Below are 24,137 nucleotides of genomic sequence, written 5' to 3' on the forward strand. Positions count from 1 at the left end.
TCCTCATCCTCCTTGACCTATCCGCCGCTTTTGACACTGTCAATCATAATTTACTTCTTGCTACACTATCCTCATTTGGGTTCCAGGGCTCTGTCCTCTCCTGGTTCTCCTCTTATCTCTCCCACCGTACCTTCAGAGTACATTCTCATGGATCTTCTTCCACCCCTATCCCGCTCTCTGTTGGAGTTCCTCAGGGATCTGTCATTGGACCCCTTCTTTTTTCAATCTACACCTCTTCCCTGGGCTTGCTGATCTCATCTCATGGTTTCCAATATCATCTTTATGCTGACGACACCCAGCTTTATATCTCCACACCAGACATCACTGCGGAAACCCAAGCCAAAGTATCGGCCTGCTTATCCGACATTGCTGCCTGGATGTCCAACCGCCACCGGAAACTGAACATGGCCAAGACCGAGCTCATTGTCTTTCCACCCAAACCCACTTCTCCTCTCCCTCCACTCTCTATTTCAGTCGATAACACCCTCATCCTCCCTGTCTCATCTGCCTGCAACCTCGGAGTCATCTTCGACTCCTCCCTCTCCTTCTCTGCCCATATCCAGCAGACAGCCAAGACCTGTCGCTTCTTTCTCTATAACATTAGCAAAATTCGCCCTTTCCTGTCTGAGCACACCACCCGAACTTTCATCCACTCTCTCATTACCTCTCGCCTTGACTACTGCAACCTACTCCTCACTGGCCTCCCACTTAACCATTTATCCCCCCTTCAATCCGTTCAGGACTCTGCTGCGCGTCTTATCTTCCCCCTAGACCGATATGCTCATATCGCCCCTCTCCTCAAGTCACTTCACTGGCTTCCGATCAGGTACCGCATACAGTTCAAGCTTCTCCTACTAACCTACAAATGCACTCAATCTGCAGCCCCTCACTACCTCTCAACCCTCATCTCCCCTTACGCTCCTACCCGTAACCTCAGCTCACAGGACAAATCCCTCCTCTCAGTACCCTTCTCCACCACCGCCAACTACAGACTCAGCCCTTTCTGCCTCGCCTCACCCTATGCTTGGAATAAACTCCCTGAGCCCATACGCTAAGCCCCCTCCCTACCCATTTTCAAATCCATGCTCAAAGCCCACCTCTTCAATGTCGCTTTCGGCACCTAACCATTGTACCTCTATCCAGGAAATCTAGACTGCCTCAATCTTGATTGACTGCACTTTTTGTCCTTTAGATTGTAAGCTCCTTTGAGCAGGGACTGTTTTTCTTTGTTAATTGTACAGCACTGCGCAACCCTGGTAGCTCTTTAGAAATGTTAAATAGTAGTAGTAATAGTAGGTGAGAGGCGCTCTCATGTCAGTGCAGGGGGCCCGGCATGGAGGGGGAAGGGAACGGCGGCGAGGAGGGTAGCTGGACATGGGGGAGGGCAGGGTGGAGAAAGGAGGGTTGCTGGACATGGGGGGAGGGCAGGGGAGAGAGCAGGGTTGGTGGATGGTGGGAGGGGAGGCCAAGGGAAAGAGGAGGGTTGCTGGATATGGGGGGAGGGCAGGGGAGAGAGGAGGGTCGGTGGGGGGGCTGAGGCCAGGGGAGAGAGGAGGGCTGCTGGACATGGGGGGAGGACAGGGGAGAGAGCAGGGTTGCTGGACATGGATTGATGGAGGGGAGGGCAGGGGAGAGAGGAGGGTTGCTGGACATGTGGGGAGGGCAGGGGAGAGGGGGGGGGGGTTGGTGGACGGGGGGAGGCCAAGGGAAAGTGGAGGGTTGCTGGATATGGGGAGAGGGCAGGGGAGAGAGCATGGCTGGTGGACAGGGGGAGGCCAGGGGATACAGGAGGGCTGCTGGACATGGGGGGGGGGAGGGCAGGGGAGAGAGCACGGTTGCTGGAAATGGATCAGGGGAGGGAGGGAGGGCAAGGGAGAGAGGAGGTTTGCTGGACATGGATGGATGGAGGTGAGAAGTATTACATTTTGCAAAACACAAATCTCGCCTGTTTTAACGGGCTTAACGGCTAGTAAATGCATAAAAAGCAGAAGATATGGCAAAAGCAGTTTGCATAGATGGTTTGAACAAATTTCTGGAAGGAACATCCTTAAACTATTAAGGCTGAGGGAAGCCCCTGCTACTTTGTGGTATTTTGCCGAGTGGTGTGGAATAGGTAGACGTGAATCACTTGTTTACTCTTTCCAAAAATACTAGGACTAGGGGGCACACATTGAAACTACAAAGTAAGTACATTTAAAATAAATTGGAGAAAATATTTCTTCACTCGGCATGTAATTAAACTCTGGGCCATTATTAAGATGGACTTGGGAAAATCCACTGATTATTTCTAGGATAAGCAGCATAACATGTATTATACTGTTTTGGGATCTTGCCAGGTACTGTAACCTGGATTGGCCACTGTTGGAAACAGGATACCGGGCTTGGTGCCAATACAGTCTGTCCCAGTATGGCAACGCTTATGTTCTTACTTGTGGCATAAATTGGCCACTGTTAAAACAGGATACTGGACTACATAGACCTTTTGGTTTGAGCCAGTATAGTAAACATTCTTAAGATATGGCTAGGAACGACAGGAGGGTGGACCTATTAAAAGAGGAGAAAAATCGCAAGGTAGTTTTGAATGAAGGCTGATAGTGATTGAATGAACTAGGAGAAAAAGGTAAAAGGAAGGACTACCAGGCAAAAAAAAAAAAAAAATAGTTAACTGAAAATCAGATGCCTTATTTATAGCTCTTAAACTGAAAAACCCTTATAAAAATATATTTCATTGGAGAAATTGGGTTTCTGGTTGTAACTGAAAATCATGGAGATCCAATGATAAAGTCCAATTGCTACCATAGTGGTGGATGATGTCATCCAATTGGGACCAGTCCATCCCATCCCTGCTGTCTTAAGAAGGGTAAGAGACCAGAAACGCAAATGACATGTCTCTCCCATCCCCTGCCAAATACCTATTTTAGTTTTGTAATTTTTTAAAGCTGTGGCACCTTGGTTAAGCTGTGCTGGAAAATCCGTGTGATGTAGCAACTGTAACACTATTTTGGACTGCTGTTAAATATGTGATAGTATATAAAGAGATGAGCTTTCATAACTTGGGAATCACTCAGTTGTGTGCCTGATTTAGTCTTGTTTGTTGATGGAAAAAAAAGTGTTTTTGCTTACCTGTAGCAGTTGTTTTCTGTAGATAGCCAAATTGATTGGGTTTACAATCCCTCTTACTTCACAAGTTGCTGTCTTGAGCTTTAGAACTGAGTTGCTGAGGAGAGTGCTGTTTACAGTAAGGGCCACACACACTCAGAATGGGTTTTTTTTTCCTGTCTACAGAAAATATCCGTTACAAGCAGCGCTTTTTTTTTGAGGGGGTACTTGGGGGTACTTAATACCTACACCTTCTCTATTACCTGCTAAAATTGACCCATGGTCCCCAAGTTTTAATGAAGGAGTTCAGGCTCTACACATCAAATCTGCTTTGTCATAGATTCTGTGAGCCAGATGCACTAAAGTCGTCGTTAGAGCCGTTCACTACCGAATTCCATAGCTAATCGGTAGGGAACGGCAATGCATCAAAAAAAGGGAATGCAAATGAGCTGCTCGTTGCAGCTCACTTGCATTCTCTAATCCCTCGTAAAACAGTCGGAGAATCGGCCGGTAGAGCATGCGCAGAGCAGCCAAGCGTTATGCTGGCTGCTCTGCGCATGCCAAGGACGTCAAAAATAAAACAAAACAACTACAAAAAACGACGTGCCTATGGATGTCCTTATGGATGTCCTTTATAGACTGCGTTGCCCCCCCCCCCCCGCCTGAGGTCGCAGCTGCTGCTCCCCCTGCATTGAAAGAGCTTTCCGCAGCCCCGCACCCCTCTGTCTGCCACCGGGCCCTCACAGCGCCTCTCACCCCCGTGTGAAGGCGCTGCACCGGCTGCAGCAGCAACAGCTGATCGCTTGGCTTCGGGACTTCCCTTCTTTCCTCCTTGGCCCGCCCTCGTCTGATGTAAGTAACTTATGTAGGTAACTTACATCAGACGAGGGCGGGCCAAGGAGGAAAGAAGGGAAGTCCCGAAGCCAAGTGATCAGCTGTTGCCTGCTGTGGCCGGTGCAGCGCCTTCACACGGGGGTGAAAGGCGCTGTGAGGGCCCGGTGGCAGACGGAGGGGGGTGGGTGGGGGGGGAGCGGCGGCAGGGACGACCTCAGGGGGGCGGGGGGGCGGGGCCACGGGGTGCAGAGGATGGCGGGGAAGCTGTCATTTCAAGAGGGGGGGAGAGGCGGCGGTGGCCTCGGGGGGGCGGGGCTGCGGAAAGCTCTTTCATTGCAGGGGGAGGGGGTAGCGGCGGCAGCAACCTTGGGTGGGGGGGCGTCGGAAGGGAGGAGTGGCCTAGTGATTAGGGTGGTGGACTTTGGTCCTGGGGAACTGAGGAACTGAGTTTGATTCCCACTTCAGGCACAGGCAGCTCCTTGTGACTCTGGGCAAGTCACTTAACCTTCCATTGCCCCATGTAAGCCGCATTGAGCCTGCCATGAGTGGGAAAGCGTGGGGTACAAATGTAACAAAAAAAAAAAAAAAAAGAAAGCAGTGCTCGTCAGGGACATCCTTGAAGAACGTCAATGTTAGGCACAGACGCGCAGCTTTTTTTTTTTCTCCTTTCCCACAGCAGCCCCTGCCTAACGAGAGGTGCAGACCTCACGTTAGGGTTTCCACCGTAAGGGGAATCGGTAAACGTTAGTGCATTTCATTATAATAGCCTTGCAATGGTACTACAGCTCATTATAATGATTTGCATTCCGTTTTCATTAGCTGCTACTCTGATCGGGAAATGGCGTTTAGTGCAAGCCAGGGTTTAGTACTTGCTTGTTAAGGGCTCGTTAAGTTTAGTGCATCTGGCCCTGTGACTGGTTGCAGGGGGCCTGGCTTTTGTGTGGTGGGTCCCTCAGTGATCACCCCACTCCTGAAAAGTGGCCTGTCATTTGAGTAGCAGCAGCTTTATCGCTAGAAAAAACACACTGGTTAAGTGAATAAGGTTACTCTCCCCAGCAGTAGATAAGCACACTTGGCTGCAAGGGGTGTTGAAGAGGAGCTGCTTACCTGCATGCATGGAGGGCTTTAGTTAGCTACCTGGGGGAGAAGAGGGAGAGGCTGCAAGATGGCTGACAGGCTTTTTGAGTGGTGAGGATTAGCTGGAGGGATGTAGTTGGCTACATGGGGAGGGTACAGAGTTGGGGGTTGGCCTACTGGCTTCCTGGGTGGTATGGCCTAGCTGGGGGAGGGGGTGGCACATTGGGAGAAGAGAAAGATGAGAGAGAGTGTTGATGACAGAGTGAAGGGATGAAAGAGGCTTGATGAAGAGAGGTGTTGAGGGAGGATATTGGCTGTGTTTCTGTGCCTGTAGCGGTGCATTTAAAGCCAAATTTACTACAATGCCCCTCATCTTTTAAGATGTGGAATGGAAAAACAGCCTTAGTAATTGCGTGAGTGTATCTAACAAAATAAAACATATGATTTCATACAGAATCTTAAAAGTATGCTCATATAACCATATCTTGGTTCTTTTCATGAATAAAAGAAGCTGAATCTTCATTGGATGGGAATAGCTACATACCCATTCACATGTTGGATATACAGCATAGTATGGACTGTAAGGAAGAGAGAGTTTGACAAGTTAAGCTTGGTGTATTAGTCTGAAATCATCTTTAGCTGGCTGAGTAGTTAGAATTTTGGATACTTATCCCTTGTGTATATAGTGAAAAGCATTGTAATGGCTTATATTATAACAATTTCTGTACCTTTGCACTTACCTTGCTAGGAGAATGATAATGGCAAAGAGGAACAGAACATTGAGAATAATAAAGAAGTAGAGAAGAAAGATACACCACAGGAAGATGAAGAGAATCTTCAGCAAAATGGGACCTGCCAGCTTACTGAGGAAAACCTTCCTAGTACTATGGAAGTGGTATAATGAAGGGAATCGACCTTCAGCCAAAGGGGATTTCTGCACCCTAAAATGGGAATCGGAGTTATTCACATGAACTGGTTAATGCATACTAGTAGCTCTCACCTGTGACAGCTTTGTTTTGCTAAACGTAAGAAAACATCCGAGACACCCCCCTCCTCAGAACTGTCCATGCAGTATATAATTTGGTATTTCTGTGATGGCTATGATTTGTTCAAAACATTTGTTAATATTTGCCAGCAGCTGCTAAACTACTCTTTCTACATAGTTGTAGGTTTATGTCATTCAAAGAGTAAGGAAGATGCCATGGCAATTGAGATGTTTTCTGGCTTCTGAAATTTGTATTGTTTAATGTTGATTTATTTCTCTGTTTACTGTTTAACATGCTAGTGAGGAAACATTGCCCCCATGTAAATAAAAATGGATGTTTTTAACCCTCATTTAACTTTATAGTTAGTGACACACTGCAAAACTAACTTATGTTTGAATTTGCAGTTTTGTGAATTGTTTCTGCTTATTTGATGCTGAACCTTATGAGGTCAATTGGTTATTAATATCCATAAACTGTGAAGAAAACTGTAATATATCAATGCATGTCATGGTTTTATTTAAAAAAAGGAAAGAAAAGCAACTCTTGCATACAAAACAGCTAGTAGTTTAAAGCAGCCCGTAGTTTTAACTTTCTGAGAGTTTTCATTTTAAGAAATATTGCAGGTGGCATAGGTGCTGTTCTGAAAAATACAAAATAAATGCTTCTTTTCAAAACAGAATAAATAGGAGCACAAGCCTCAGCTTTAGTGCCTTCTTAAAACATGGGTTGCTGCTTTTTAGAACCTTTTTCCTGTACTCAGCTTATTCACACATGATTTGGATAGAAATCCACCTGAAAGCTATGGACAACTGTTAAATGTGGTGGTGGTTCTTTTAGGGCTATGACACACTTTTGAGTAGTACTTAAGGAGTTGACCAATCATTTGGTCAGATCTGGTTTATAGCTTGAAATGAAATCGCAGTTTGGGACCCTTTTTTTTTTTTTTTTTTTTTTTTTTTTAACTGTTGTAGCCCTTTACAAATGTTTTTTGCAGTAAGGAGCCTAACTGGCTTTACTGAGTGTTCAGTTCATCCTTTATTGCTGATAGTGTAGTGTGGAAGGAATTTTATGAGAATTATGTTTTTAAAGACTGACTTCAATTTGCTGAGTGTTAAATGTAAATCCAGTTATAAGGAAAATGAGTGTGGAGTATTACATATGTATTGTCATGACAAAAGTCTGAATGCTTCACAAATAGTTTGCTTAATGTTGCAAACACTAAACTCAATTGTGGCTGTATTTTAATACTTTCAAATTACTGAATTGCCATACTTGTAATGGGGGTGCAGATAGAAACAGGGCATAACGAGTTATATCTGTGGTATTAACATAGGCACTCGGTTTGATTTCTGTTAAGTTTTAAACTATGAAATATACATTTTGTAAAAAATAAGCCAGTTTAAAGTATTGAAGCCCAGTTTGTGATGGTTAATTATTCTTCTGGATATTAGGTACCTAGCACAATATAGAATAAAATGATAAAAATTACTTTACCATGTAAAGTATGTAAAGTCATTTGTGATTTGGCACCTCATCAGCTTTATTTTACTTTAACAGTGACAACTTGTATGCCTGGGGACTGATAGATTGTGTGCTTTGGGACAGCAGCTACCTAAGAAAGTGAAGAGATTGTATACCTGTTACTTTTGGTATCATTTCACTAATAAACCTTCAAGTATTTTAGAGGGTAATTGTGTATAATTTTTTAAATTTGGTTTTATATGGTTATATTCAGGTGGTGGTCATGAGTTTGCTTTTATTCACATTTTCAGTACTCCATGCTAATTGCATTTAAGCCTTTGTAATAAACCTTAATGTGGAAAACACCTCCCATATCAGGTCAGTGTCTCGGTGGTAAACACTATCAGGCTTATTTTCGAAAGAGAAGGGCGCCCATCTTCCGACACAAATCGGGAGATGGGCGTCCTTCTCTCAGGGTCGCCCAAATCGGCATAATCGAAAGCCGATTTTGGGCGTCCTCAACTGCTTCCCGTCGCGGGAATGACCAAAGTTCACTGGGGCGTGTCGGCACCGTAGCGAAGGTGGGGCAGGGGCGTGATTAAGAGAATGGGCATCCTCTGCCGATAATGGAAAAAAGAAGGGCGTCACTGACGAGCACTTGGCCAACTTTACTTGGTCCATTTTTTTCTTGCGACCAAGCCGTGAAAGGTGCCCGAACTGACCAGATGACCACTGGAGGGAATCGGGGATGACCTCCCCTTACTCCCCCAGTGGTCACCAACCCCCTCCCACCCTAAAAAAAAAACAAAACTTAAAAATTTATTTTTGCCAGCCTCAAATGTCATACCCAGCTCCCTGACAGCAGTATGCAGGTCCCTGGAGCAGTTTTAGTGGGTGCAGTGCACTTCAGGCAGGCGGACCCAGGCCCATCCCCCCCTATCTGTTACACTTGTGGTGGTAAATGTGAGCCCTCCAAAACCCACACGAAACCCACTGTACTGACATGTAGGTGCCCCCCTTCACCCCTTAGGGCTATGGTAATGGTGTATAGTTGTGGGGAGTGGGTTTTGGGGGGCTCAGCACCCAGGGAGCTATGCACCTGGGAGCAATTTGTGAAGTCCACTGCAGTGCCCCCTAGGGTGCCCGGTTGGTGTCCTGGCATGTCAGGGGGACCAGTGCACTACAAATTCTGTCTCCTCCCACGACCAAAGGACTTGGATTTGGTCGTTTTTGAGATGGGCGTCCTCGGTTTCCATTATGGCCAAAAACCGGCATTACCCATCTCTAAGGTCGACCTAATTGTTGAGATTTTGGCGTCCCCAACCGTATTATCGAAACGAAAGATGAACGCCCATCTTGTTTCGATAATACAGGTTTCCCCACCCCTTCACGGGACCGTCCTGCGAGGACACCCTCATGAAAACTTGGGCGCCCCGTTCGATTATGCCCCTCTACCATTATTTAGCCAGTGGTGTGCAGTAACATTTACAGTAGGAGAGTCAGTAAATGGGCCAAACAAAAAGCAGGGTGTGGTGGCCCCAAAGAGTGCTGCCCACCCCAACAAAAACAAAAAGGGCTTGGTGGCCTCAACAGAACATTTTTCACTCCTATAAAAATAGTTGTTCATGCTAATTAAAATAAGATGGGCTCAGCAGCCCAAACATAGCACCACCTAGTCCAACAAAACAAGAGGGGCTCAGCATCTCCAGCATAACAGTTCCCACAGAGACAAGAGGGGCTTAGTGGCCCCAATACAGCACCCCACATCCCAACTAAAACAGCAAGAGGCTTGGCATCCTCTCTCAATCCTCTTTTCCCCTGCACACTGTGCCCAACCACTTCCTCTCTCTCACCCATCGTGCTTCCTTCCAACTTGTCTCCCATCTCTTCACTTCACACTCCGCTCTCACCTTATTTTGTTGCCTCCTTACCTCCTCTATCTTCCCCTATCCTGTAACCCTCCCCACTACCTTCTCCTTCCCCTCCTGTTGCTGTACTCCCTCTCTTCCTAGCCTGACTCCAGCTTACACTCCCCTCTGACTGCTTTCGTTCTTTCTTCTCTTCTTTTGCCCTGAATTCCTTCACTCTTGCTACCACCCCTCCTCCCCTCTTTCCATCTTGCTCCTATCACATCCCCTTCTCTATTCCCCTCTTGCTACTGTACCCAATAGAGCAGCAGGCTGAGAAGAAGGAAAGCCAAGGTTCATATCCCACTGCTGCTTCTTAAGATCTTGGACAAGTCACTTAACCTCCATTTCCTCAGGTATAAACTTACGACCTTGTTTACTAAGGTGTGCAAGCATTTTTAGCACATGCTAATGCTAGAGACACTTGTATAGCCCTATGGGTGTCTCTAGCATTAGCATACACTAAAGATGCTAGCTCGGCTTAGTAAACAGGGCCCTTAGATTGTAAGCCCTCCATGGACAAGAAAATACCTACTATACCTGAATATAACTCACATTGAGCTAAATCCAGTACCAGGCATATTGTGAATTAATACAAAACTGTATAAAAATTACTCAGCATCTATAAAGCAATTCTACCATACCATAATAGTACTAACTTTAGGAGTCGCATAACAAGAGCTTCCTTGTCATCAACAGCGGATGAATCCATTAACTGATGGGTTGTATCCGCCTACCAGCAGGTGGAGATAGAGAACACTGAAAGCACATGGTGTTTCTGGACACCCAGCCCCCTCTGCCTTCAGTATATCTCTATCTCCCAGCAGTTGTGGACGTTGCTTTTTCAGCTCCTGGATTTCTGCCTGGGGTGGCTCCTGTGCTTTCCCAGTAGAGAGGGGGGTGTTGTGGCTGGTGGTGCCCACTTTAAAGGCATACTTGATTTTCCCTGCCCCTGCCTTACCCCATTCCTCCTCCTCCCAGAGTTCCTCTGTGGCTGCCTGCCTCTAACTTTCCTCACAGTAAAAAAAAAAAGAGAGGGAGAGAGAGGCTTTCTCCTGAGCTCCTGGTTCGGTGCAGTTTGACCGCAACTCGTTTGACTCGGTCTCCTGAGGTGAGAGTGGTGCCCAGCTCCTCCGGGAAGGTTCTCTCTGACAGCGCTCTGTGCGGGGTAAGTTTTGGCGCGAGGGTGTCATTTTGTTTTCTGTTTTTGATGGTTGCTGAAGGGGTTAAGTGCTGCTCCCACTGTGGGAAACGCAGATCAGCAGCAGGGCTTTGCAGCACATGCTGCCTAGATGCTAATGCTGGCTCAAGCATGGCGGGCGGTGATTCTTCCCGCCCGACGGAGGTGGCAGCAGCTGCCATGTTGGAGGTGCCACATGACTTGACCCTCGAGATTGCGGAGGGGTCTGAGTGCAGGGGGACGCCGCATTTCGAGGTTTCTAGAGGAGCTATTGCCTCCGCTTCCCCCAATGTGGGGACAGATGTACAGGGTGAGTTTTTCTCCCCTGAATTTGTGCTGCTGATGCATAAGGCTTTTATGTTAAAAAGAGCACTGCCTGAGGCTCCTGACAATTCCTGTCGGACTGGGTTGCCTCTAATTCTTGATAGCCCAGTGTCTGCTGGAGACTTTATTTCTTCCCCCTAGCTTTTGGCTGATGCTAAGCGTAGATGAGTGAATACCCAGTCTGAGGGGGACTCTTCACCCGTTCTCCCCCGTGGTCTAGTTTCGGGGAGTCTGAGGGGTCTGGCAGGATCCAGATGAGGGTGGCTGCTTGCCACAGGAGTTGGATGACCCTAAAGCGGTTCGGATTTTCCACCGCGACAAGCTGCCAGCTCTCATTTCTGATGCCTTACAGGCCCTTTGTATTGAAGATCCTGTTGAGGGCGCTGCCTCTGCTATCCTAGGATGGCTAGTACTAAGAAGCCTTCTCGGGCTTTTCCCGTGCATGCTTCCATCCAAGAGCTTATTTTAGCTCAATGGTCTGACCCTGATGGTCCCTTGAAGGTGGCCAGGGCTATGTGTCACCTTTACCCTCTGAGTGAAAGTCAGTTGGCCCTCTTTGGGATGCCTAAAGTGGATGCTTTAATCACAGCTGTGACTAAAAAGACTACTCTCCCGGTGGAGGGAGGGGTCGCTTTGAAAGATATGCAGGACAGGCGGCTGGAATCCGCACTGAAGCGGTCGTTTGAAATCTCAGGTCTTTCCTTACGGGCAGCTGTTTGCAGTTCCTATGCAGCCCGGGCCTGCCTTTCCTGGTTGCAGCAGGCGGTTGAGCAGCCCACCGATGGAGCGGGTTCCCTCGCTGAGATCGGCCTGCGTATGGAGTCGCATATGGAGTCTGCCCCATCTTTTTTGGCTGATGCCCTTTATGATCTGGTCAGAGCTTCGGCTAATCAGATGTCTGTGGCGGTTGCTGCCCGCCACCTTCTTTGGCTCCAGCATTGGGCGGCTGACATGGCCTCTAAACAGAGGCTGGTGAGGTTACCCTTTTGGGGCCTTCTTTTATTTGGGGAGGATTTGGAGAAGATTGTTAAGGACCTAGGAGACTCTTAAGTCCCAGCAGTTGCCTGAGGATAGGCCGAGGCCTTCTTCCAAAAGGCCTTCTTTTCCCTCCTCTTCCAGGTCACGTTTTCGCGAAGCTTGGAGGTATCGCCCGGGGCGCTCTGCATGGTTTGGTCAACGTACCCGTTTCCAGCAGAGGAACTCCTTTCATTCGGACAAACGCGCGGCGGTGTCCGGGCAACGTTGAGGAGTGAGTACAGGGGCGTCCTCCACAATGAAGGGGCGCCGGGCCATTCGTCAGTTCCCTCTTTCTTGAGGAGTGGACCAAGATTATGACGGATCAGTGGGTCCTGGACCTGATCAGAGAAGGTTACCGACTAGAATTTGCTGCCCCAGTGGGAGACACATTTTTGGAGTCCCGATGTGGCACTGCTGTCAAGCGGGCGGCAGTAAACGAGACCTTGCAGGTGTTGCTGAAGCTCAGAGCGGTGGTTCCAGTTCCTTCCGCCGAATGCGGCTGCGGTCGCTACTCCATCTATTTTGTGGTGTCTCGAAAAGGTGGGTTGTTCAGACCTATCCTCGACTTACGCAGAGTCAACGAGGCCTTAGGAGTGCGACACTTCTGCATGGAAACCCTGTGCTCCGTCATTGCGGCGGTACAGCCAGGAGAGTTTCTCACGTCTCTGGACCTCAAGGAAGCGTACTTGCATATTCCCATCTGGCCGCCGCATCAGCGGTTTCTCCGGTTTGCAGTATTGAACCAACATTTCCAGTTTCGCACCTTGCCTTCCGGCCTGGCCACTGCCCCTCGGACTTTTTCCAAGGTGATGGTAGTGGTGGCCGCCTTTCTCAGGCAAGAGGGTATCAGAGTTCACCCTTATCTCGACGACTGGCTCATCAGAGCGGATTCGGCAGACGAAAGTCGACTTGCCACAGCCAGAGTTGTTACAGTTCTTCAGACTCTGGGCTGGGTAGTCAGTGTGCCCAAAAGTCACCTGACCCCCCTCTCAGTCTCTCGAGTATTTGGGAGTCCGGTTCGACTCGGCTTCGGGGTTCATTTTTCTTCCCAACAGCAGGCGGCTCAAGCTTCAGAATCAGGTCTGCCTGCTTTTGCGGATGCCTCACCCTCGAGCTTGGGACTTTGTTCAGCTCCTGGGATTGATGATGGCCACCATAGAGGTGGTTCCCTGGGCGAGAGCTCACATGAGGCCGCTGTAGCTTGCTCTGCTTCAGCAATGGTCTCCGATTTCCCAGGAATACCAACGCAGACTAAGGCTCTTGAGAGGGCGCAATTGAGGGACAAGGGCTATTCTAATAAGGTTATTGCCATGCTCTTGCAGGCTCGCACGCGGCCTACCTCTGCGACTTGTGCTCGGATCTGGCGCACTTTTGAAGCATGGTGTACTCCAAGGTCTATCTCGCCGACTCTGGCGACAGTCTCGTTCTTGCTGGACATTTTGCAGGACGGGCTACAAAAGGGCCTGACCTACAATTCCCTTTGAGTTCAAGTGGCAGCGTTGGCCTGCTTCCGGGGGAAAATCTCCAGCTTGTCCCTTGTCCGATTTTTCAGAGGGGCGTTACGTCTCCGTCTCCCTTTGCGTTTGCCTTGTCCGTCTTGGAACCTGGGGCTCGTGTTGAAGGCGCTCCAGCGATCTCCGTTTGAGCCTCTTAAACGGGCTTCTGAGAAGGATGTGACTCTCAAGACAGTTTTTTTTAGTGGCAATGACGTCGGCAAGAAGAGTGTCTGTGCTTCAGGCTCTTTCCTGTCGGGATCCTTTTCTACAGTTCTCGGAATCCGGGGTAACTGTTCGTACGGTGCCTTCCTTTCTGCCTAAGGTGGTTTCAGCTTTTCACCTCAACCAGCCCATTTTTCTTTCTTCTGTAAGGAGGAGTTTCCAGAATCCTTTGGGCAATTGCGCCTTTTGGATGTCCGCAGGGCTCTGTGGCAGTATCTGCAGATGTCAAATGAATTTAGGAATTCTGATCGTTTATTTGTGCTGTTGGCAGGTCCCCGACGGGGGTTTCCAGCGTCTAAGGCCACTATAGCCCGCTGGCTTAAGGAACTCATTTTTTCGGCTTATCTGCTTTCAGGGCGGTCGCCGCCTTAAGCATTTAAAGCGTACTCTACGAGGGCAATGTCCTCTTCATGGGCTGAAACGGGTGTCTTTTCTCTTCAGGAGATCTGTTGTACAGCTACCTGGGCTTCTCAGTTCTCTTTTGTGCAGTATTACAGGCTGGATGTCGCAGCACGGCAGGATGCGCGTTTTGGAGCGCAGGTGCTTGCTCGTGAAGTTGCCTGTTCCCACCCTGCTTAGGGAGTGCTTTGGTACATCCCATCAGTTAATGGATTCATCTGCTGTTGATGACAAGGAAGGGAAAATTAGGTTCTTACCTTGATAATTTTCTTTCCTTTAGTCATAGTGGATGAATCCATGATCCCTCCCTGTCTGACTTTAGTTTTTGTACAGATAAAGTACATAAGTACTTAAGTAATGCCACACTGGGAAAAGACCAAGGGTCCATCGAGCCCAGCATCCTGTCCACGACAGCGGCCAATCCAGGCCAAGGGCACCTGGCAAGCTTCCCAAACATACAAACATTCTATACATGTTATTCCCGGAATTGTGGATTTTTCCCAAGTCCATTTAGTAGCGGTTTATGGACTTGTCCTTTAGGAAACCGTCTAGCCCCTTTTTAAACTCTGCCAAGCTAACTGCCTTCACCACGTTCTCCGGCAACGAATTCCAGAGTTTAATTACGCGTTGCATACAGACATTGTGTCTCATCAGGAGTACTTGAAGACAAGCTATCAGAGTTTCTACATGCTGTTTTTATTATAGGAGGTTGATAACGTCCCTCCTTTGTTTGGTTATTGCTCCGGTTCAGGGGCGTTTGTACTCTGTGAGGAAAGTTTGTTATTTTGCTTTTCTTATTCACTCTGCTTTGGAAATTTCATATACTGAAGTCAGAGGGGGCTGGGCATCCAGGAACACCATGTGCTTTCAGTGATCTCTATCTTCACCTGCTGGTGGGCGGATACAACCCATCAGTTAATGGATTCATCTGCTGTGACTAAAGGAAAGAAAATTATCAAGGTAAGAACCTAATTTTCCCCTACCTAGTAAAAGCAGCTTCCATTGAAGTGGGCACTAGAACATCAATATATCTATTGGAAAAATTAAACAAGCCTGATCAGTACATATCAATCCTACAGAGACTAAGAATACTTGGCCTCCCCTCACTAAATACAGAGTAAGTAACCATAAACTTTTAAAAATAAAAATATGAAGGCAAAAATTAAAATCCTAAGAAGTCAGATATGGAATACAGAGAAACTAAAACAGTGTCCCCTGTACCATGCAAAATATAACGATAGGTGTACATTTTTAAAAATAAACATATTCCATTCACTAAATTAAGAGTTCATAAATCAAAAAAAACAAATGAAAAATGAGGTGATGACCTATTTATTGGACTAAAGGCATCTTTTACAAAGCCCTGCTAGCGATTTCTGCACGGCAAATGAGAGGAAGCCCATTCAATTCCTATGGGCTTCCTTTCGTTTTGCTGCATGGGAATCGCTAGCACGGCTTTGTAAAAGAAGCCCTTAATGAATTTTTGATTAGCCTTTGGAGGCCAAAACCACATTCCTCAGGTCAGGATAGAATTTAGTCCAATAAAAACATCACCTTATTTTCTTTTTCTTTATTTTTTAATTTATTAACATTTAAAATGAACTAGCACAGCTACCACACTACTTCTTCCTAATTTTTTTTTTTTTTTTTTAACCTTTGTTGTCTAGCCATTTAATTTTTCTAATTGTGTTTGATCCCAGTCTTTGGTTTTTCCTTTCCTCTATCTTCTCTCAACTCTCATTCCAGGGTTTCCTGTCATTATATCTTTATTCCCTGTCCTCCTATCTTCACCCCCTCCACTACATACATCTCTGACTTTGATCTGTTCCTTTCAGCTTTCTTCCATGTATTCTTCTGCCTCTGTCTACCCAGATTGAATTCATTCTTACTCTCCAGTCTTCCAATCTTCCTCTTTTTACTGTGTCTGCCTATGGAGTGGAGGAGTAGCCTAGTGGTTAGTGCAGTGGACTATGATCCTGGGGAACTGAGTTCGATTCCCACTGCAGCTCCTTGTGACTCTGGGCAAGTCACTTAACCCTCCATTGCCTTTGGTACAAAATAAGTACCTGAATATATGTAAACTGCTTTGAATGTAGTTGCAAAAACCTTAGAAAGGCGGTATATCAAGTCCCATTTCCCTTTCCTTTCTCTCCCCTCCCCCACCTTCCATCCATAGTAACATAGTAGATGACAGCAGATAAAGACCTGCATGGTCCATCCAGTCTGCCCAACGGTAAACTCATGGCATATGGTATGATGACATATAACATATATGCATACTTGATCTTGATCTGTCTTTGCAATTTTGGGGCCACAAACCATAGAAGTCTGCCTGGCACTGCTCATATTCCCCACTACTGGGGTTGCTGTCGAAGCTCACTCCAGCCCATCCAGATCTGCTAGTCATAATCGGGACACAGACCATAGAAGTCTGTCCAGCATTGGCCTTGTTCCCCAATTACTTGAGTTGCCATCGAAGCCCCACTCCAGCCTATCCAGATCTGTCTAGTCATAATCAGGGCACAGATTGGCCCTATTCCCCAATTACTGGAGTTGCATCTAAGCTTACATTTGTTTTCCATATAGGAATCCTTTGTGATTATCCCACTCCTGTTTGAATTCTGTTAACATTTTCATCTCCACCACCTCCCATGGAACAGCATTCCAGGCACCTACCACCCTCTCTCTCTGAAAAAGTACTTCTGATGTTACTTCTAACTCGACCCCCCTACAACCTCAATTCATGTCCTAGTTCTACCTCTTTCCCGAATTTAAACTCTCCTTTCTCCCCTCACCTGCCATCCAGCATTTCATCTCCCACCATCTAGCATCTGATCTCGCTGTCTCCTCCACCTGCCATTCAGCATCTTTCTCCCTCACCTGCCATCCAGCATCTCATCTCTCTGTCTCCCCCACCTGCCATCCAGCATCTCATCTCTCTGTCTCCCCCACCTGCCATCCAGCATCTCATCTCTCTGTCTCCCCCACCTGCCATCCAGCATCTCATCTGTCTCCCTCGCCCGCTATCCAGCATCTCATCTCTGTCTCCCCCACCTGCCATCCAGCATCTCATCTCTCTGTCTCCCCCACCTGCCATCCAGCATCTCATCTGTCTCCCCCGCCCGCTATCCAGCATCTCATCTCTGTCTCCCCCGCCCGCCGTCCAGCATCTCATCTCTGTCTCCCCCGCCCGCCCTCCAGCATCTCATCTCTCTGTCTCCCCCACCCGCCCTCCAGCATCTCATCTCTGTCTCCCCCGCCCGCCGTCCAGCATCTCATCTCTGTCTCCCCCGCCCACCCTCCAGCATCTCATCTCTCTGTCTCCCCCACCCGCCCTCCAGCATCTCATCTCTCTGTCTCCCCCACCCGCCCTCCAGCATCTCATCTCTGTCTCTGCCATCCAGCATCTTATCTCTAACCCCCTCCCCCGCCTGCCATCCAGCGTCTCATCTCTCTCCCTTCCCTCTACCTGCTATCTGCATTTCATGCTCCCCCCCCCTCCCCACCTGCCATCTGGCATTTCATGCATCTCCCCACCACCACCTGCCATCTGGCCGAGTACTTTCACAATAAGGTTCACAAGATTAACCTTGAATTCTCAACCAAGTCACCGCCACCTCTCCTCCCCTTAGTCCATGCTCTCAACCCTCCTTCAACCCCTGCCTCCTTTTCTAAAATCACTGGAGGAAACCACATTTTCTTTCCTCCTCAAAACTACCTACCTGTTCCCCTTATCCTATTCCCACCCATCTACTTAGCACTATCTCTCCTACTGTCATCCCTTTTATCTGTCATATCCTCAATCTTTCACTTGCCACTATGACTGTTCCTGATGCCTTCAAACATGCTGTAGTCACACCACTCCTCAAAAAACCTTCATTGGACCCTGTTTTTCCAACTATCGCCCCATCTCCCTTCTCCCTTTCTTGTCCAAGGTACTTGAACATTCTGTTCACTGCTGTTGACTTTCTTTCATCCCAAGCTATTCTTGATCCACTTCAATCTGGCTTTCGCCCTCTTCATTCAATTGAAACAGCACTTGCTAAAGTCTCCAATGACCTGTTCCTGGCCAGATCCAAAGGTGTCTATTCTATCCTCATCCTTCTCGATCTATCTGCTGCTTTTGACACTGTTGATCACTGCCTACTCCTTGATACGCTGTCCTCACTTGGATTTCAGGGCTCTGTTCTTTCCTGGTTTTCTTCTTATCTCGCCCCTTACTTTTAGTGTATACTCTGGTGGATCCTTCTCCACTTCTATCCCACTATCAGTTGGTGTGCCTCAGGGATCTGTCCTGGGACCTCTTCTTTTCTCCATCTATACTTCTTCCCTTGGTACTCTGATCTTATCCCATGGTTTTCAGTATCACCTTTACACTGAGGACTCCCCAATCTACCTCTGCACACCAGAAATTTCAGCAGGAATTCAGGCCAAAGTGTCAGCCTGCCTGTCTGACATTGCTGCCTGGATGTCTCACCGCCATCTGAAACTAAACATGACCAAGACTGAGCTTCTTATCTTTCCCCCTAAACCAACCTCTCCTCTTCCCCCATTCTCTATCTCTGTGGATAACTGTCATCCTCCCTATCTCATCAGCTCATAACCTTGGGGTCATCTTCGACTCCTTCCTCTCCTTCTCTGCACATATTCAACAGACTGCTAACACCTGTCATTTGTTTCTCTATAATATCACCAAAATTAGTCCTTTCCTTTCTGAACACAATACCAGAACACTTATCCACACTCATCACCTCTCTCTTAGACTGTTGCAACTTGCTTCTCACAGGTCTCCCACTAAACCATCTGTCTTCCCTTCAATCTGTTCAAAATTCTGCTGCATGACTTGTATTCTGCCAGTGTCGCTATGCTCATATTAGCTCTCTCCTCAAGTCACTTCATTGACTCCCTATCTGTTTCCACATACAGTTCAAACTCCTCTTACTGACTTACAAGTGCATTCACTGTGCAGCTCCTCAGTACCTCTCCACTCTTCTCTCTCCCTACACTCCTCTCTGGGAATTCCGTTCACTAGGTAAAACTCTCTTATCTGCACCCTTCTCCTCCACTGCTAACTCCAGACTCCATTCCTTTTATCTTGCTGCCCATATGCCTGGAATAGACTTCCTGAGCCTGTACGCCAAGCTCCATCTCTGGCTGTCTTCAAATCTAGGCTAAAAGCCCACCTTTTTGATGTCTCTTTTAACTCCTAACCCTTACTCACTTGTTCAGCACCCGTTTTTATCATTCCAACCTTTGTAATTCCCTTATCCCTTATTTGTCCTGTTTGTCTGTCCTAGTTAGATTGGACATAAAGAGACAGACCCTGCTCGAACGAGTTTACAGTTTACAGCGCTGCGTATGTCTAGTAGGGCTATAGAAATAAGTAGTAGTAGTATTTCATCTCTCTTCCCCCCCCCCCCCCACCTGCCATCCAGCATTTCATCTGTGCCCCCCCCCCACCCACCACCACCACCACCACCTGCAATCTGGCATTTCATCTGTCTCTTTCCTCTCTCCCCAGCAGCTGGGCCAGCATCTTGCTTTCGCCTTCTTGGCACCCTTCCCCAGTCTATGGTGGCAAAGGCAAAACAGAAAAGAGAAGCGGAGCAACTGTTCTCCGAGGACAAGCAGGCTGCTCACGAATGGGTGACGTCCATGGCAACCCCAAGATCGGAAATCTCCCTAGCAACAAAAGTTTGCTAGAGCCTTCGATAGCGCATGGCCATCAGCTTCCTGCTTGTGGCGCGAGAGTCCCGTCAGTTTTTTTCTTTTTCCGTGTAGAGAGCGGTTGTGTTAGCCGCCTCTCTTTGTGCCCTGAGAAAAGCCTTCGGTTCTTGGTCGCGAGTTTTCGCGTTTTTTTCTGTTTTTTTTTCTTGTTTTCTGTTAAAGAAAAGTATATATATAAAAAAATTCTAGTAGTTCCCTTACTTTTTTAGAGTTGGGCCCTCTTAAGTTTTCTTTCGCTGCTGTCGCAGCCCCTTTTGGGCTGCGCGTTCGCATTTCTCTTTTTTGTGCCCTTTTTTCTTGGCACCATCACGAATTTTAACTTTGCCACCGCTATTTTTCCGTCCATGACATCGAGGATTCCCAGCAGCTTCAAGAAGGGCAGCTGGGCAATCTCAGGTACTGATCCCCATTTGTGGTGTATCCAGTGCCTTGGGCCCGACCATCGCCCAGACACGTGTAAGCTGTGTCTTAGCCTTAAAAAGCAGACACAGGTGTCGAGACAAGCTCAGCGGGAGCGTCTGTTTGGAGCCTTGCCCGGCACTTCGGCGTCAACATCGGGAGAGCAGGTAATACCTGTCTGGAGACCACCGCACGCTGGGAGCAGTGAGCCGTTTAGTGGGTCTCCACCTGTCTCGAAGGCTCCTGCTGTGAAGGCCCATCGGGACTGACCACTTTCGGATCTGACCCCGAGGAGGTGTGTGGATTCCAAGTCCTCTTCGTCAGTACCGGTGTCTTGCATCGAGCGAAGGCTAAGAAGCACCGGCATCGATCTCCTTCCACCCACGGTACTGGGAGCTCCGGGGCGTCGAGGAACTTGGCACCTGAGAAGCGTCGACGCCGGGAGGTCCGCTCCCCCTCCATCCAAGAGGTGTTGGTGCGTCGGTGGTCAGACAGTCTGGTACCGCCTCCCTGCTCTGCACAGGTTCTGCCTCCAGCTCCTGCACCAGCCCCAGAGCCTTTCCCGGCAGACACTCTAGACGAGCGCCTCCGAGCCATTCTTCCAGGTCTCTTGGAGGGGCTGCTGCGTCAGTCTGTTCCGGTACCGAGGGTGCTTGCACCTTCAGTACCGTTCATGGAAGTGGCAGCTGGCTCTCTGCCTGTGGTGCGGTCCCCAACTCCGATGCTGCTTCGGCCTCGGCTGCCACCCAGGTAGACTCCACGTCGACATCGCTGGAGGGAGCTTCATCGCTGCTGGCACGGGAGTCGACTTCTCGATGTCGTCATCGATGACATGGTTCCTCGGAGTCAAGACGAGCCCGGTTTCGGACTGCAGTTCATGAACTCTTGTCTGACACCGAGGAGGATGCCTTGTGGGGAGAAGAGGAGGATCCCAGATATTTCTCTTCTGAGGAGTCTTGTGGTCTTCCTTCTGATCACACTCCTTCACCTGAAAGGAAACTCCCCCCCCCCCCCCCCCCCCCCCCCCCCCCCCGGAGAGCCTTTCTTTTTCCTCCCTTGTGCGGGAAATATCTGTGGCTATTCCCTTCCCGGTGGTATCTGAGGATGAGTCCAGGGCCGAGATGTTCGAGGTCCTTGACTATCCTTCACCACCTAAGGAGTCATCCGCTGTTCCTCTGCATAATGTCCTTAAGCAGACATTGCTGAAGAACTGGACAAAACCACTATCTAATCCCACCATCCCCAAAAAAGCTGAGTCCCAGTATTGAATCCATGGGGAGCCTGAGTTGATGAAGTCGCAGTTACCTCACGACTCTATGGTTGTGGATTCTGCTCTCAAGAGAGCCAAAAGTTCTAGAGATTTTGCCTCGGCGCCCCCGGGACGAGAATCTAGAACTCTGGACTCTTTTTGGAGGAAGGCCTATCAGTCCTCCATGCTCGTGTCCAAGATTCAGTCGTACCAGCTCTACAAGAGCATCCATATGCGGAACTATGTCAAGCAACTGGCGGACTTGGTGGATAAGCTCCCTCCGGAGCACGCCAGGCCTTTTCAGGAGGTGGTCAGGCAGCTGAAGCCGTGTCGTTAATTCCTGTCCAGGGGTGCTTAAGACTCTTTTGATGTTGCATCCAGAGCCGCTGCACAAGGTATAGTGATGCGCAGACTCTCATGGCTGCGTGCCTCTGACCTGGACAATAGGGTCCAGCAGCGGCTGGCGGATGTCCCTTGCCGGGGGGATAATATTTTTGGCGAGAAAGTCGAGCAAGTGGTTGACAGCTCAACCAATGGGAAACTGCTATGGACAATCTCTCCCACCAGGCGCCTTCAGCATCTACCTCATCAGGTAGATGTTTTTTCAGGGGAAGACGGAATGCTCCCCATGCTTACAATAAACGTAGATACAATCCACCTTCTCGACAGCCTTCTCAGGCTCAACCCCAGCGCGCTCGTTCTCGTCAACAGCGTGCGCCAAGACAGGCCCCTGCAACTCCCCAGCAAAAGCAAGGGACAGGCTTTTGACTGGCTCCAGTTGAGCATAGCCGCTATCAAAGTGTCTGTGCCGGACGATCTGCCGGTCGGAGGGAGGTTAAAATTTTTTCACCAAAGGTGGCCTCTCATAACCTCCGATTGGTGGGTTCTTCAAATAGTCCGGCTAGGGTACTCCCTCAATTTGATTTCCACACCTCCAAATTGCCCACCGGGAGCTCAGTCCTTCAGCTTCTAGCACAGGCAGGTACTTGCAGAGGAACTCTCCGCCCTTCTCAGTGCCAATGCGGTCGAGCCCGTCCACCAGGGAAAGAAGGGCTGGGATTCTATTCCAAGTACTTCCTTGTGCAAAAGAAAACAGGGGCGATGCGTCCCATCCTAGACCTAAAGGGCCTGAACAAATTCCTGGTCTGAGAAAAGTTCAGGATGCTTTCCCTGGGCACCCTTCTTCCCATGATTCATAAAAACGACTGGCTATGTTCTCTGGACTTAAAGGATGCTTATACTCACATCTCAATACTGCCAGCTCACAGGCAGTATCTACGATTCCATCTGGGAACACAGCACTTTCAGTATTGTGTGCTGCCCTTTGGTCTCGCGTCTGCGCCCAGGGTGTTTATCAAATGCCTAGCGGTAGTTGCAGCGTCGCTACGCAGACTGGGAGTGCATGTGTTCCCTTATCTCGGCAATTGGCTGGTGAAGAACACTTTGGAGGCAGGAGCTCTACAGTCCATGCAGGTGACTATTCAAATCCTGGAGCTACTGGGGTTTGTCATAAATTATCCAAAGTCCCATCTTCTTCCAGTGCAGAAACTAGAATTCATAGGAGCTCTGCTGGATTCACAGATGGCTCATGCCTATCTTCCAGAGGCGAGGGCAGACAACCTTCTGTCTCTTGTTTCCTTGGCCAGAGCATCTCAGCAGCTCACAGCTTGGCAGATGTTGAGACGATTGGGCCATATGGCTTCCACAGTCCATGTGACTCCCATGGCCCGTCTTCACATGCGATCAGCTCAATGGACCCTAGCTTCCCAGTGGTTTCAGGCTGCAGGGAATCTAGAGGATGCAATCCAGCTACCCACAGAATTTCGCAATTCCCTTCAGTGGTGGACAATTTGATCCAATTTGACCTTGGGACGTCCCTTCCAAATTCCTCAGCCGCAAAAGGTGCTGACTATGGATGCATCTCTTCTGGGGTGGGGAGTCCATGTAGACGGGCTTCACACTCAAGGAGCTTGGTCTCTCTAGGAATCAGGTCTTCAGATCAATCTCCTGGAGTTGCGAGTGATCTGGAACACTCTAAGGGCTTTCAGAGATCAGCTGTCCAACCAAATTATTCAAATTCAGACAGACAATCAAGTTGCCATGTATTACGTCAACAAGCAGGGGGGCACCAGATCTTGCCCTCTGTGTCAGGAAGCCGTCCAGATGTGGCTTTGGGCTCGCCATCACGGCATGTTTCTCCAAGCCACTTATCTGACAGGCGTAAACAACAATCTGGCCGACAGATTGAGCAGGATAATGCAACCTCATGAGTGGTCGCTCAACTCGAGCGTGGTACGCAAGATCTTCCGAGCGTGGGGCACCCCCTCGGTAGATCTTTTTGCCACTCAGATCAATCACAAGGTCCCTCAGTTCTATTCCAGACTTCAGGCCTACGGCAGGCTAGCGTCGGATACTTTTCTCCTTCATTGGGGGAGAGGCCTCCTGTATGCATATCCTCCCATACCTCTGGTGGGGAAGACTTTGCTGAAACTCAAACAAGACTGCGGAACCATGATTCTGATAGCTCCTTTCTGGCCGCGTCAAATCTGGTTCCCTCTTCTTCTGGAGTTGTCCTCCGAAGAACCATGGAGATTGGAGTGTTTTCCAACCCTCATTACTCAGAACGAGGGGGCGCTTCTGCATCCCAACCTTCAGTCTCTGGCTCTCAAGGCCTGGATGTTGAGGGCTTAGAGTTCGCTTCCTTGGGTCTTTCTGAGGGTGTTTCCTGAGTCTTGCTTGCTTCCAGGAAAGATTCCACTA

General features: G+C 48.6%; 1 protein-coding gene across 1 annotated transcript in view; it reads left to right on the plus strand.

The window, feature by feature from the left end:
• Nucleotides 1-7,676, plus strand: part of SREK1 (splicing regulatory glutamic acid and lysine rich protein 1) — a 252,902-nt gene extending 245,226 nt beyond the window's left edge. Inside the window, 1 exon segment of the mRNA XM_030193208.1 lies at nucleotides 5,759-7,676. Coding sequence (XP_030049068.1) covers nucleotides 5,759-5,911 — 153 coding nt within the window. The 3' untranslated portion in view covers nucleotides 5,912-7,676.
• The last annotated feature ends 16,461 nt before the right edge of the window (nucleotides 7,677-24,137 follow it).

Source organism: Microcaecilia unicolor, chromosome 2 (genome assembly GCF_901765095.1).
Source record: "Microcaecilia unicolor chromosome 2, aMicUni1.1, whole genome shotgun sequence".
Lineage (NCBI taxonomy): Eukaryota > Metazoa > Chordata > Amphibia > Gymnophiona > Siphonopidae > Microcaecilia > Microcaecilia unicolor.